The sequence below is a fragment of the Corythoichthys intestinalis genome, chromosome 8, assembly GCF_030265065.1.
Source record: "Corythoichthys intestinalis isolate RoL2023-P3 chromosome 8, ASM3026506v1, whole genome shotgun sequence".
NCBI classification, from domain to species: Eukaryota; Metazoa; Chordata; class Actinopteri; order Syngnathiformes; family Syngnathidae; genus Corythoichthys; species Corythoichthys intestinalis.
Genome location: NC_080402.1, coordinates 76037 through 89210, shown reverse-complemented (window position 1 = coordinate 89210; position 13174 = coordinate 76037). Strand labels below are relative to the sequence as shown.

Genomic DNA, 13174 nt, shown 5'->3' with positions numbered 1-13174 from the left:
TGGCCATTTGGAATTGAGCAACTCATTCATGGCAATATTCATTTTGATGACGTTGAAGTTAATTGGAAATTCAGGGCTCAAGGTGTTAAAGCAAATATATATGTCTACGACATTTTTTTTTTTTTGCGTGTACTCTCGCCTCTATAAACTTTTGCGCTTTAAAAGGCCTCCCACCGACCACTGGAAATTTCTCTATTTCTGCGAGCATGTTATCTACTGCTTACTTGAAAATGAGTGCCAAATAACAGCTGGATGTTGGGGGAGTTCCTCAAAATGTTCCATAAATAACCCCGGGACAGACGCTGAAGAGTGTTTTGCTGGATGACTAGAAGAAAGAAGTGTGCCTTTTGATCAGCTAATGGCGGCGGCCTGATAAAACACTCCGGCGGGGGGAAAGGGGGGGTGTTTCTGTCACTGCCGGAACGCGGTCGATGAGGATGTTGTGACGGAAAGCAGCGAAAAGCATTCAAGCGGCGCACAGAAGCCAAATATTTTGTGACTTGGCGTGTTTGCGGTCTGAACCGGCGACCGCCCGCAGCTAGGGCACGTCCTCGGTTGTTTATTCTGACACACGAAGGGCTTACGTAAGCCGTCCAGTGAAGAAATCCGTTGATATCACGGAAATAACGTGTGCTCGGTGTTTGCCTGGAATCCATTTGGACCGTTTCAATTCAAATCAATTTGGAGGCATGACACGATGTACATTCAAAAGAAGGCTAAATTCTGCTTTAGATGATACACAATGCCATTCATGGCAGTTTCATCTCATTGTTGATTTGATTTGATGAATGTTGAATCCATTTGGATGTCGGTCTCTCCCGGTTCCAGTAGATTGGGCATCTATCGCTGTCGTGACCAGTGTTGTTAATCTTACTGAAAAAAAGTAATTAATTATAGTTACAAATTACTTCTCACAAAAAGTAATTGCGTTAGTAACTCAATTACCTGAATGTAAGAGTAATTAGTTACTTGGCAAAGTAATTGGTGATAATTACTTTTTTTTTTTTCCCCCTCAAAAAAAAAAAACAACAACAACAACAACAAAAAAAAACATTGGCCACACTATGTGAAGTTTTTTGTGAAGGTTTTTGGTACAATTGGCCCGAGCCCAATTATTTACCCGAATTTACCCTTTACCCTGAATCAACTGTTAAAAGTTGTTAAAATTGCTCCCATTATTGCATTTGTTCCCTTCTCTCTACTTTCGACATATGAAAGTTTTAAAACTGTTTCATCATTTAAAGATAGATTCAAGTCAAGATTTTGCCGATTTAGAAGTATTTTAGATAAAAAGTTACTTAGGTTCGCTAGGAAGGTTCTCTACAACAGAGCCGTCCTAAAAAGTCTACTGCTTTAAGATGGCGGCTGTCTACTAACGCATTTAGTGCCATGCAGTGTTGTTAATTTTACTTTAAAAAAGTAATTAATTACAGTTACAAATTACTTCTCCCAAAGAGTAATTGCGTTAGTAACTCAGTTACCTGAATGTAAGAGTAATTAGTTACTTGGCAAAGTAACTAGTGATATATTTTTTTTTTTCTCAAAAAAAAAAAAAAAAAAAAAAAAAAAAAACACAGGTCACACAATGTGAAGCTTAAAGGGTTTGGGGGACAATTGGCCCTAACCCAATTCTTTACCCTCCGCTTAACTAGACACAAGGGTATTGCGATAACTAGCTAGTAACCTTAGCTATGTGTGGAAGTCATTTAAAGTTGTGAATCAATCGTTAAAGTTGTTAAAATTTCTCCCGTTATTGCATTAGTTCCCTTCTGTCTACTTTAAACATGTGTAAGTTTTAAAACTGTTTCATCATTTAAGGATAGATTTAAGTTAAGATTTTGCCGATTTAGGAGCATTTTAGATAAAAAAAAAAAATTACTTAGGTTCGCTAGGAAGGATCTCTACATCAGGGCCTTCCTGAGAGGTCTACTGCTTTAAGATGGCGGCTGTTTACAAACGCATGTAGTCCTTAAAAGATGTTGGCAATGCAGCAGTGTCTGTCATTTGCATCTAGTTCTATAATATGATATCTACCGTGTCATGTGGGCGTAGTTTGTCGGCTATGGCTGCAGTCAGGTATTATTGGAGCCACCTAGCATCGCGGTTGCAACGGCGTCTTCCCCACTCCTGCTCAGCTCTCGTCCCCGTGAGTCCGTTTCTCTCAGACTTTTTTTTTATTCAACCAACTTAGTAACGCATAGTAACGCACGCCTTTCCCGCCTCAGTAACGGTAACGGCGTTGCCAAGATGAGAAAAGTAATTAATTAGATTACTCATTACTGAAAAAAATAACGCCGTTAGTAACGCCGTTATATTGTAACGCCGTTATTAACAACACTGGTCGTGACACAATTAAGATTATTATTTCATGAATATGGCAGAATAGTAATTCATCTCAAGTGATTTGTGGCCATTAAAATGAGTAACCACTGCCCACACCTAACATTCACAGATAAAACACATTTGCAACATTTAATAATGCAATTTCAAAATATATACATACATATGGCGGAAAACACTCAGGTGACTCGAAGTTCTGCTGTGAGACCCCCAATTTGGCCAAATTTGAAAAAGTTCAATGTTTGCACGATTCCATTTTTTTTTTTTTTTTTAAACCGCAAATGATTATGGACTTTAAAAATCGGTTATGGGCCCCTCAAACTACTCATAATACTGAACACCCTATATCGGTCGATCTCTAATGTGTATATATAATCTCACATAAAACCTAATATTTTTGTCATTCTTGACTTATTTCCCCTCCATGTAAAGAAGTGCAATTTTCAAGTAAAAGGTTTCCTTATGCTTTTTCTTCAATATCAATGTGTTTGTCATTAAAGAAAATGAATTGGCTTTTTTAGGGTGGTGGAAAAGTGCAATTTTTTTTTAATTTGTCATTTTTTAATGATCATTTTTTCTACCTTTTCCCTTGTTAGTGTATTTTTTCCAATTCACTTCAATTCAGTTTTATTTGTATAGCCCCATATCACAACAAGGTTGTCTCAGAGGGCTTTACAGAGTCAATTTGATACGTACTCAGATACAGTAGATCACAGGTGTCAAAGCGATTCCAGAAAGGCCCAAGTGGGTGCTGGATTTTGTTCCAACCGATACTATGCAGAGAGTTTAACCAATGAACTTCCTACTGAAACAAGCAGCACCTGACAAAGTTTAACTGATTACACATGTAAAAGATCTGATTGGTGAAAAGGTGTCCTCTTCATTGGTTGGAAAGCAAACCTCCACCACCATGGCCCTTTCTGGAATCGGTTTGACACCTGTGCAGTAGATAAATGAGAAGAATTCATGTCCTGGGCATCCCCCATCCTTAGACCCTCCGTGGCGGCAAGGAAAAACTCCAAAAACACAGTGGGGAAAAGAGAAACCTTGAGGAGAACCACAGTCAGGAGAGATCCACTCCCAGGACGGACAGGATTGTTGATGGGTATTAGCAGAAGGACTTCCATTTTGTAGAGATGCAATGGGGTGAGGGAACATGAGGGGGTCCATCTAGCCAGATGAGACGGGGGGGGCAACAAGGACGTCCAGCCAGCCAGGGGTCGGGATAGTCAAGCGGCGGCGGCTGAAAAAGTAGCCCCTCCAAAGGGGACACCGGGTGTCTAGTCAACTAGATATTAGAATTAGAAAAGAGAAATAAAGTAAAAACAAGTGGTAGGTAGAGTGAAAAACAGGAGTTAGGACTTAGTGGCTGTACTTCCCCCAGCATTATAGCTCAGCTTCGACTGAACTGTGAGTCCAGTCAGTTTTCAACTAGCCTGACCATAAGCTTTGTCAAATAGGCACGTTTTTAGTCTAATCTTAAATGTGCAGACTGTGTCGGCCTCTTTAATATTAGCTGGAAGCTGATTCTGTAAGATAGGAGCTTGGTAACGAAATGCTCTCGCCGCCCACAGTGTACTTTTAGAGACCCTGGGAACTACCAGTAGACCTGCATTCTGAGAACGAAGTGTTCTGTTTGGGCGGTATGGAACCAGAGCATCTGTGAGATGAGATGGCCCCAAACCATAATGGTCTAAAAGTAAGAAGGAGGATTTTAAATTTAATTCTAAACTCGACTGGTAGCCAGTGAAGGGCTTGGAGCACAGGGGTGATGTGCTCTCTTCTATTAGTTCCTGTTAAAAGTCTTGCTGCTGCGTTCTTGACTAGCTGAAGACCTTTTAGGGAACATTTTAGGACAAGCTGCGAGTAAGGAGTTACAGTCATCCAATCTAGATGTAACAAACGCGTGAATTTTTCTGCATCGTTTTTAGACAGAATATTTCTAAATTTGGCTATGTTGCGCAGGTGAAAAAAGACTGTTCTGCAGGTTTCTGTAATATGAGCTTTAAATGATGGGTTGGTTTTTAAATGATAGAGGTTTTTAACTGTGGTGCTGGAGGCTACACTCACATTGTCCAGCATGACTATCTGGGTAGTTAGTCGCTAAGACTTTTAGGGCCTATTATAAGGACTTCTGTCTTTTCAGGGTTAAGTAAACGATAATTAGTGCTCATCCAGGTATTTACATCTCGGACGCAGGTACTTAGTTTATTCACTTGCCAGATCTGATCCGGTTTAACTGATAAACACAATTGTGTGTCGTCAGCGTAACAATGAAAATTAATGCTTTTTTTCTGATGATATTGCCTAAAGGCAGCATATACAACGTAAACAAGATGGGCCCGAGGACCGACCCTTGCGGCACCCCATAACTGACTCTGGAATACGGTGATAATTGCTGGTTTACATTGACAAACTGGTACCTATTAGATAGTTTTAAAATTTTTAATAGATAGGATTTAAACCAGCAGAGGGCTGCTCCTCTAATGCCTACGTCCCATTCTAGTCTCAGCAATAAGATATTATGGTCGATTGTGTCAAAAGCTGCACTCGGGTCCAACAGAAACCGGTTCGAGACTAATCCATCCTCAGCGGCTAGTAACAAGTCATTCGTTACTTTGACTAAAGCAGTTTCAGTGCTATGAAGAGCTCAAAAGGCAGACTGGAAATGTTCAAATAAACTATGGTCCTGGAGATGCTGACATAGTAGTTTAACTACCACTCTTTCAAGGACTTTGGAGAGGAAGGGTAGGTTAGAGATATCAGGATCTAGAGTAGGTTTTTTTCAAGAGCCGTTTAATAACTGCATATTTAAAGGACTGTGGCACGTGGCCAGTAACTAATGAGGTATTTATTATATTTAGGATAATATCAATGGAGGCAGAGTCTCTTTAAAAAGTCTGGTTGGGATTGGGTCTAGGAGGCACTTTGATGATTTGGAGGACTCAATGATTGAGGTTACATCAATTTGGTCTACAGTGGTGAAGTAATTTCATATTATAGAGGGGGTTTATAGGAGATTCTGAATTTTCAGTCTGCTTTGTCAGACCTAATAGTTGGAAGTAATTCATCTATTTTGTTTCTAATAGTTGAGATTTTATTGTTGAAGAATTTTAGAAAGTCATCACAGCTGAGAGTAGATGGGCTAGAGGGTTCTACAGAGCTGTGACTGTTTGTCAGCCTTGCTACAGTGCTGAACAGAAACCTAGGATTATCCCTTTTTTCTTCTATTATGGATGAGTAACATCTGGTTTTAGTCGTACGCAAGGCCTGTTTATAGGTCACTAAACTGTTTTTCCAGGCAGAGAGACTGTGCTCTGTGCTGGAACGGCGCTGGAAAGTCTAATTTACGTACCGATTGTTTAAGAGAACGTGTTTCAGCATTATACCAAGGAGAAGGTTGTCTCTGCTTGACAGACTTTAAATTGGGGGGGGGGGGCGAGCTACATCCAGAGCAGTTTGTACGTTGAGCATGACACTGTAAATAAACGCATCACTAACAGCAGGACCAGACATATTCCCTTCATAATCAGGCGACATGGAGGCAAATATTGGCTGAATGATCTGCTTATACTCTGAGACAGAGATATCACATAGTGTCCTTTTCATCTGAGTTTTATTTATTACTAGTGTAGGATTATCTTGAAGTACAAACTGAAAGGTAATTAGAAAATGATCTGACAGTATGGGCTTATGGGGATGGACAATAAGCTCACTAATCTCAGTACCGTAGGTTAAGATCAGGTCTAGGGTGTGCTTGTGACTGTGAGTTGGTTTATTTACATTTTGAATGAAGCCAGTCTCATCTAGTAGGTCATCAAAGGCCTTACCAAGAGTCACCTTCATCATCAACACGGATATTTAAAAATCCCCTATTATAATTCTATTCCAGTTTAGCAAAATACCCGGATAAAAAGTCAGAGAATGCTAACAAAAACTGTGAGTAGGGACCAGTAGGGCAATAGACCATTATGAAAAGAATTGTTTTTTGCCGCTGGCCGTCGGTCTGATGGCTTCAAAAGCGGTCTTCCGGGCGGGAATACGTGTTAACCTTGCCGGTTTTGTGGTTTTGCAGAGTTGGAGCGGGCCCGAGAAGCTGCTGGCGCTGGACGAGTTGATCGACATCTGCGAGCCCACGCAGGTCAAGCACATGATGCAAGTCATCGAACCGCAGTTCCAGCGAGACTTTATCTCCCTGCTGCCCAAGGAGGTCAGCCCTACGTTTGCATCCGCTTTTTGAATGAGGCGTCGCCAAACTCCGGTTCAGTAGGTCAAATTTGACCGGTCGTTCATCTCGACGTACGGCGACGTGCTCGAAATACGACGTTTTGCGACAATTTTCCCCGCGAGACGGACGCACGGCAGATTTTCTCGTGAGAGAAATCGACGTAGGTCCAGAGAAGGTTAGTGCAGGTGGTGAAAAAATGACCATTTGAGTGAAGAAGGAAGTGAGAGAAAAATCGGAGTGCCACGTGTGAGTGAACCGGCTCGACAATATGGCCAGTCTCCTCCGTTTGCCAGTCTCTATAAATTAAGGTGACAATATATCTTAATATTATTTGTAACATCGGCAAGGAAGTCGTCAGGTGGCGAATCATTTTTTTCAGAACAAACATGAAAAGAACGTGAAAACTTCCCGCCCCCACCTCTGTCATCAGTCACACGGTGCGTTCGGGAACAGCATGCAAAACACAACCGCCACTTTTATTTTATCATTCCAGAATTTGTGTTTGATAGGTGTAATTGTAGCAGCAGTATTTATGGAGGATTTTTGAAAAGGCCGCGGAACCAATTCATCCAATTATGATGTATTCTTATGCTCGACATACAGTACGACCATTTTGACTTACCAACCGGGTTCTGGAACCAATTCAATTCGTACTTACAGTATAGGTACCACATCTAGAAAGTGGAAAGTATTGAGGGGGCTCTTTTTATGGGCAAGTGACTACTTTTATATGAAGAACCGGCGTCCACATTTTAATATAATGTTAACACCTTGATGCCTGAATTGAAATTTAACAAGTATATGGGAAAAAGCATTGGTGGGATACTTAAAGTAAATAAAAATGTATGATAAATAAATGAGCCAAATTTAATTGAAAAATGGAAAAAAAATGGAGGAATTGAAAAAAAAATATATATATATTTTATTTAGGGTTAGAGAAAATATTTTTGGGGAAAATCATGAATACTTTTTTCTGTAAAACTGTACACAACCAAAATGTCAATAGTGTGATAAATGCACCATTGACCAAAAGATGAGACGGAAAAACCTCAATCAAAATTGGCCGCGTGTTGTTTTTGAGCTTTTCTCACGCACGCCTTTCTCCGGCACGCTTTCAGCTGGCGTTGTACGTGCTGTCTTTCCTGGAGCCCAAAGACCTCCTCCAAGCCGCCCAGACGTGTCGCTACTGGCGCATTCTGGCCGAGGACAACTTGCTGTGGAGGGAGAAATGCCGGGAAGAAGGTGTGCTCGCCGGCCGAATGACCTTGAAAAAGTCCGCCCCATTTTTTGTCATTTTTGCTTCTCCGCCCCCGGCAGGCATCGACGAGCCGTTGTCGCTTAAGAAGAGGAAAGTGGTCAAGCCCGGATTCACGCACAGCCCCTGGAAAAGTGCCTACATCAGGCAGCACAGAATAGACACTAATTGGAGGAGAGGGGACCTCAAATCACCCAAGGTGGCCACCCGAAAAGTCTTTTTATGTCCAAAAAACCCCCCGTTCCGTCATCCGATCCATTTGGAAGGGTAGGGGCCGGAGTCCGTTACTCTCGATGGCTGCCAATGAATTCCAATTTTTCAATAGATGTGACAAACAATGCAAGTATTAAAGTGAACCTGTTAATGCAGTTGCATGAATGAATTCAAATTTGAAAATATGCCATCCTCATTGGGGTTAATTTAGTGTTAATTGAGATGAATCGCAGACAAGTTTTCTCGCTCAAATCCAAATGGATTCAACGCATTTGATGACAATGAACGGAAAGTGAAATCTTTCTCCGCTCCAAACTGCATTCAATAATAACAACGGCAATGAATTGGGATTCATGGCATTTGTTTATTGAGGAACGAACTTCAAACGGCTCTATTGTGGTCTATTGAGTTTTCCAAAATGGATCTTCTGGCCAAGACGCGACCAAAAGTTTTTTTTTCACATCGGTCGATCGGCCGTCCCCGCCACTTCAAACGGATCGGACGTCCGTGGCCGCTTAAAGTTTGCTCGGCCAAGCGGGGCTTCCGGACATTTTCCACTTTATCTTTGACGGTCACCCCTGCGTCTCAGGTGCTGAAAGGTCACGACGACCACGTGATCACCTGCCTCCAATTCTGCGGCAACCGCATCGTCAGCGGTTCCGACGACAACACGCTCAAAGTCTGGTCGGCCGTCACGGGAAAGGTGAGTCTCCGGAGCAAATCGGACGGGAAAAACAGAAAGAGGGAGCGGAATTAAAGCCCGCAATTTTCCCGTCCGCGCCGATGAAAGCGCAGTGCGTAAGATACGTCGGGCATCCGCACCTCGTCGCAAACCGGTTCTAGGCGATGTGTCGGCGCCATTATACTTTTCAGAAAATGGACGGTGAGCGCTTCCTCCGAATTATCCAAAGCGGTCTGTCCGAAAAACCACCAGAAAGTGACCAGTGAACAGGAATTGACTCGGATATGTCTGAGAAATCAACAGGGAAGGTACCGGAAGTGAGCCAAAAACGACACAAAACGACCTGTTCGTACCCAAAATTAACAAGGAAGTGACAGAAAAAAAACCAACAACAAATTCCATACCCGAGCTATAAGGTGTTCTAGAAATGAATTGGCAAAATATCGCTAAGCCTTATAATTGGTTCTCATTGATTATTGTTATACTCTAATTGAATCAGGTTGTTGAGGTGATCATTAAAGCTGAATTGTTTTCTTTTTTGTAATGGCCTGTGGCTCTACAGAATATCAATGACTTGCCCAAAAGTGAATATTTGCGCGTAAACCAATTGAAATATTTGATAGCGTCCATAGTGACTAGTTGTATTCGTGAAATGACATTATACAAGTTTCCGTTGCTTTCATTTTACACATGCCTTAAAAACAGGAAAGAAAGGGTTGTTTTTTTCATGTTGGACCATGCCAACGTTTTCATACAAAATGGCATTATATTTTAGGGCCTTTGACGTTTTAACCACACATTCCTGACTCCTACCGGGCATTTGCTCTCACTCCGGCAACATTGACGCGCGCGTAGGAATGTTGTCGTCCCGACTTTTTGTTTGTAAAACTCTTGGGCGTCCGATCTATTTGAGGCCGCCGCCGTCCCCTCCCGGTTCAAATGGATCGGACGTTTGTCGCGGTCAGAGAGTTAGCCCAAAAAACCATCATCATAAAGGGAGAGCGATCGTGACAGGGCAGAGGATTAGCGCAGGTAATCTCCCAGAAGTCAATCCTGACCGAGCGTTTTCTACGTACGGCTTTACCCCACGCGCTTTAAATTGAATTCATTGAAGCGCCGCAGATTGAAGACAAACCGAGCAAAGCCAATCGATCTAAATGATTTACCGTAATCGATGGAGCGCGCCTAACGAGGACGAACGCCGTTAATTCCGATCCTTTTAAAGGTACTATGAAATGGTTCTAAATTAAAATGACGTATGCCCTTTGAATCCAAATCTGGCTGTTTTTTTCCACCCAAAACAACGCATCGCTATTTTCACATCTAGCTTTTCTAGTGCTGCGCTAGTTAGATAGCAGTGTTGTTTTTGCAGCCGTCGTCTTTGAGATGAAAATACGTATTAGTCAAATTTTAGCCATTTCAAAATGGGTTCTAGTTTTCATCTGCAAAAATTCCAAGGTCCAAAAGAAAAGAAAAAAAAAATCCAACTATTTCGACAGCGTACGTTTTGAGTACCCAGTAGGTCAGTCTAATGATACCATGATTACAAAGCAGATGTCAACTGCCACCAAACCAGCAAACGCGCGCAGCACTTCTTCCTATGATAATACGTGCTAAAGCTGTATATTATTTTTAACAAATGATAACCGGCTAGACGTCACGGAATGTAAAACCGCCGTTAAAAAAAAGCTAACGCAAATGCTATGCCAACGCTACGAGTTACATTGGGTGTGGGAGGATTGCCGGGCGGAAACCTCTTAAGGTTTAAGCGTCGCCAAGATGATACATTTTCCTCGTCATCGTTGACAAAAACGACAACGGTTGACAGAATGCACGCTGGCAGATGGCAACAATCTGCACCTCATTCTGGGTGTGACGTTCAGATTTTTTATTGGGTGGGGCCAAGGCTACTGAGAAATAATAGGATCTGAATTCCTGAATCAACCTTTTTCTGTGTTTTTTTTTTTTTGGGGGGGGGGGTGGATTTTTTGCCGTAGTATTTTATAAAAGCTTCTCCCTCCCCCCAGTGTTTGAGGACGTTGGTGGGTCACACGGGCGGCGTGTGGTCGTCGCAGATGCGCGACAACATCATCATCAGCGGCTCCACCGACCGCACGCTGAAGGTTTGGAACGCCGAGACGGGAGAATGTATCCACACCCTCTACGGGCATACCTCAACGGTGCGCTGCATGCACCTGCACGAGAAAAGGTGAGCTAAGCCAGTCAATTCCGCACTGCGGTATAAACGACGCCGTCTGGATGGATTTAAGAGATAGTACGCACGTAAGTAGCGAGCGTTAACACGGAAAGATTTGAACGACGGAGTGATTGGTATGCAGCCGATCGGTGGTGTGTTCACAGCCAGTCTGAAAGCACAAAGTCATTTCGCTCCAAACAAAAAAAAACAAAAACAAAAAAACAAACACTTCCATTTCTGGAGAAATTCGTTGAGGGTATTTTTGGGTCGCGCCGTGCAAATTTTAGGGCTTTTTTTTTCACTGAATCTTGTTGATATCTTTTTGAAATAAGATTTCAGATGCAATTAACGGAGATGAAAAGGGTGCTGTTTTTTGAGCCCCTTAACTGCCATCGACGACGATAGACGTCCGACGGGCGGGGGCGAATCGGACGGCCGACGCGTTAACGGTCATCATTTATTTTGAAATTGTTTTCGGGCAGAGTGGTGAGCGGCTCTCGGGACGCCACGCTGCGCGTGTGGGACATCGAGACGGGCCAGTGTTTACACGTGCTGATGGGCCACGTGGCGGCCGTGCGTTGCGTCCAGTACGACGGGCGGCGGGTGGTCAGCGGCGCCTACGACTTCATGGTCAAAGTGTGGGACCCCGAGACCGAGACGTGCCTCCACACGCTGCAGGGCCACAGCAACCGGGTCTACTCGCTACAGGTGGGACCGCGCCGTCCGTCCGTCCGTCCGTCCGTCCGCCCGCCCGCCCGCCCGCGGCAAAAACAAAACGCCGAGCCCCTCCGCCCTTTGAATTCAGTTCGACGGCGTCCACGTGGTGAGCGGCTCGCTGGACACGTCCATCCGAGTGTGGGACGTGGAGACGGGCAACTGCATCCACACGCTGACGGGCCATCAGTCGCTCACCAGCGGCATGGAGCTCAAAGACAACATTCTGGTGTCCGGCAACGCCGATTCCACCGTCAAGATTTGGGACATCAAAACGGGACAGTGTCTGCAAACGCTGCAAGGTGGGGGCCGATCGCTTGCCGACGTTCACTCTCTTTGAAGCCCCAAATGGATTGCACGTCCGCTGCTGTCAAACTGCAATTTATTTCCCAACATGTTCCGGTCCCACCTTCATAATGTGAATTATTTTGAAATCATGTCGAAAAATGCTCGCCTTTATGAAATGCTTCATTGACGCTCACGTCGTCTCTCGCATACGCAACGAGTTGCCGCGGCACACCGGCGTTAGAGTGAAACGATGACTGACAGATGTGCGTGCGCCTGCTCTCAGACAGACAAATGGACAAGAGTTATTTGACCGTGCAAATACACGGTTTTCATTGTCAGCAGCATCGCGAATGATAGCGATGATATTTTACCTTCCGGTCTTGGCTTCCTTTCGACCGCCATTCAAGGACTTTTGTCCAGTTCTGAGTTAGCGTCTTTCTTTTTCCCTGGCTGTCAGTTCTAGTTTTGCTAGCTAGCCCAGATGCCACTCTTACCTCGTACGCCAGGTAATTAGCTACCTATTGAGGGTATTGCATGATTACAGACAGCAAAGACACTCAGCATTTGAGGATTCATTTTCAAATTAGGTGAAAGAGGATGATTTTCCACGACACATCAGACACTACGCCACGGCACAGTGGTTGAAAAACTGTACTCTTTGTTCCGGATGTAATCGTGCGGTATTTCTGCAAAGAATCAAAAAAGGTATGTTCGTCATTTTACGGCACAAGAGGATTCAAGACTTAAGAGGGGGTGTTACTGTCCCACTTTCATGATGTGAATTATTTTAAAACCTGAATAACGTTGAAAAATGCTTGTCAAACGAGTGATTCCGCTGACGTCGTTGAGAACAGCCTCTCACTTACACAATGAGTTGCCACAGCACACTTACTCAAGGTTGGCAAATGTTTGACAAAAGTCTTTGATGGTAGAGCTCCCGAGCCCCTCCGGCAAGATCAAACCAACTCCGGCTGCACCGCTGAGCAAGGAAAGCAGCAGGATTGAGAGGCTGTATTAGCATGAAGCAGAAAAACGTCAATATATATTTGAAGTTAAAAGCCCCATCCTTTTCGCACGATTCCAATCTTCTGGGAGAAAAAAAAAAGGCGCGATTTCCGATCGCGCGATCGGATCGGGACATCCCTGATAAAAACGACAACCCGCGTACTTGAAAATAGAGATGAATGGCATTCCTTTAAAGATGCATTTCGTTGACAGGAAATGATGCAATGCTTTTACGTTTGGAATCAGTTGATG

General features: G+C 43.5%; 1 protein-coding gene across 4 annotated transcripts in view; it reads left to right on the top strand.

The window, feature by feature from the left end:
- The window catches only part of LOC130920099 (F-box/WD repeat-containing protein 7), a 78302-nt gene that overhangs the window by 63529 nt on the left and 1599 nt on the right, over positions 1 to 13174 (top strand). For 3 of the 4 annotated variants that reach the window (XM_057842982.1, XM_057842986.1, XM_057842984.1), the window contains 7 exons: positions 6416 to 6550; positions 7687 to 7810; positions 7886 to 8022; positions 8626 to 8739; positions 10746 to 10927; positions 11398 to 11623; positions 11721 to 11931. In XM_057842982.1, the coding sequence (XP_057698965.1) occupies positions 6416 to 6550; positions 7687 to 7810; positions 7886 to 8022; positions 8626 to 8739; positions 10746 to 10927; positions 11398 to 11623; positions 11721 to 11931 (1129 nt within the window). The remainder of the gene's footprint in view (positions 1 to 6415; positions 6551 to 7686; positions 7811 to 7885; positions 8023 to 8625; positions 8740 to 10745; positions 10928 to 11397; positions 11624 to 11720; positions 11932 to 13174) is intronic. The other variant, XM_057842983.1, reaches the window with a different exon arrangement.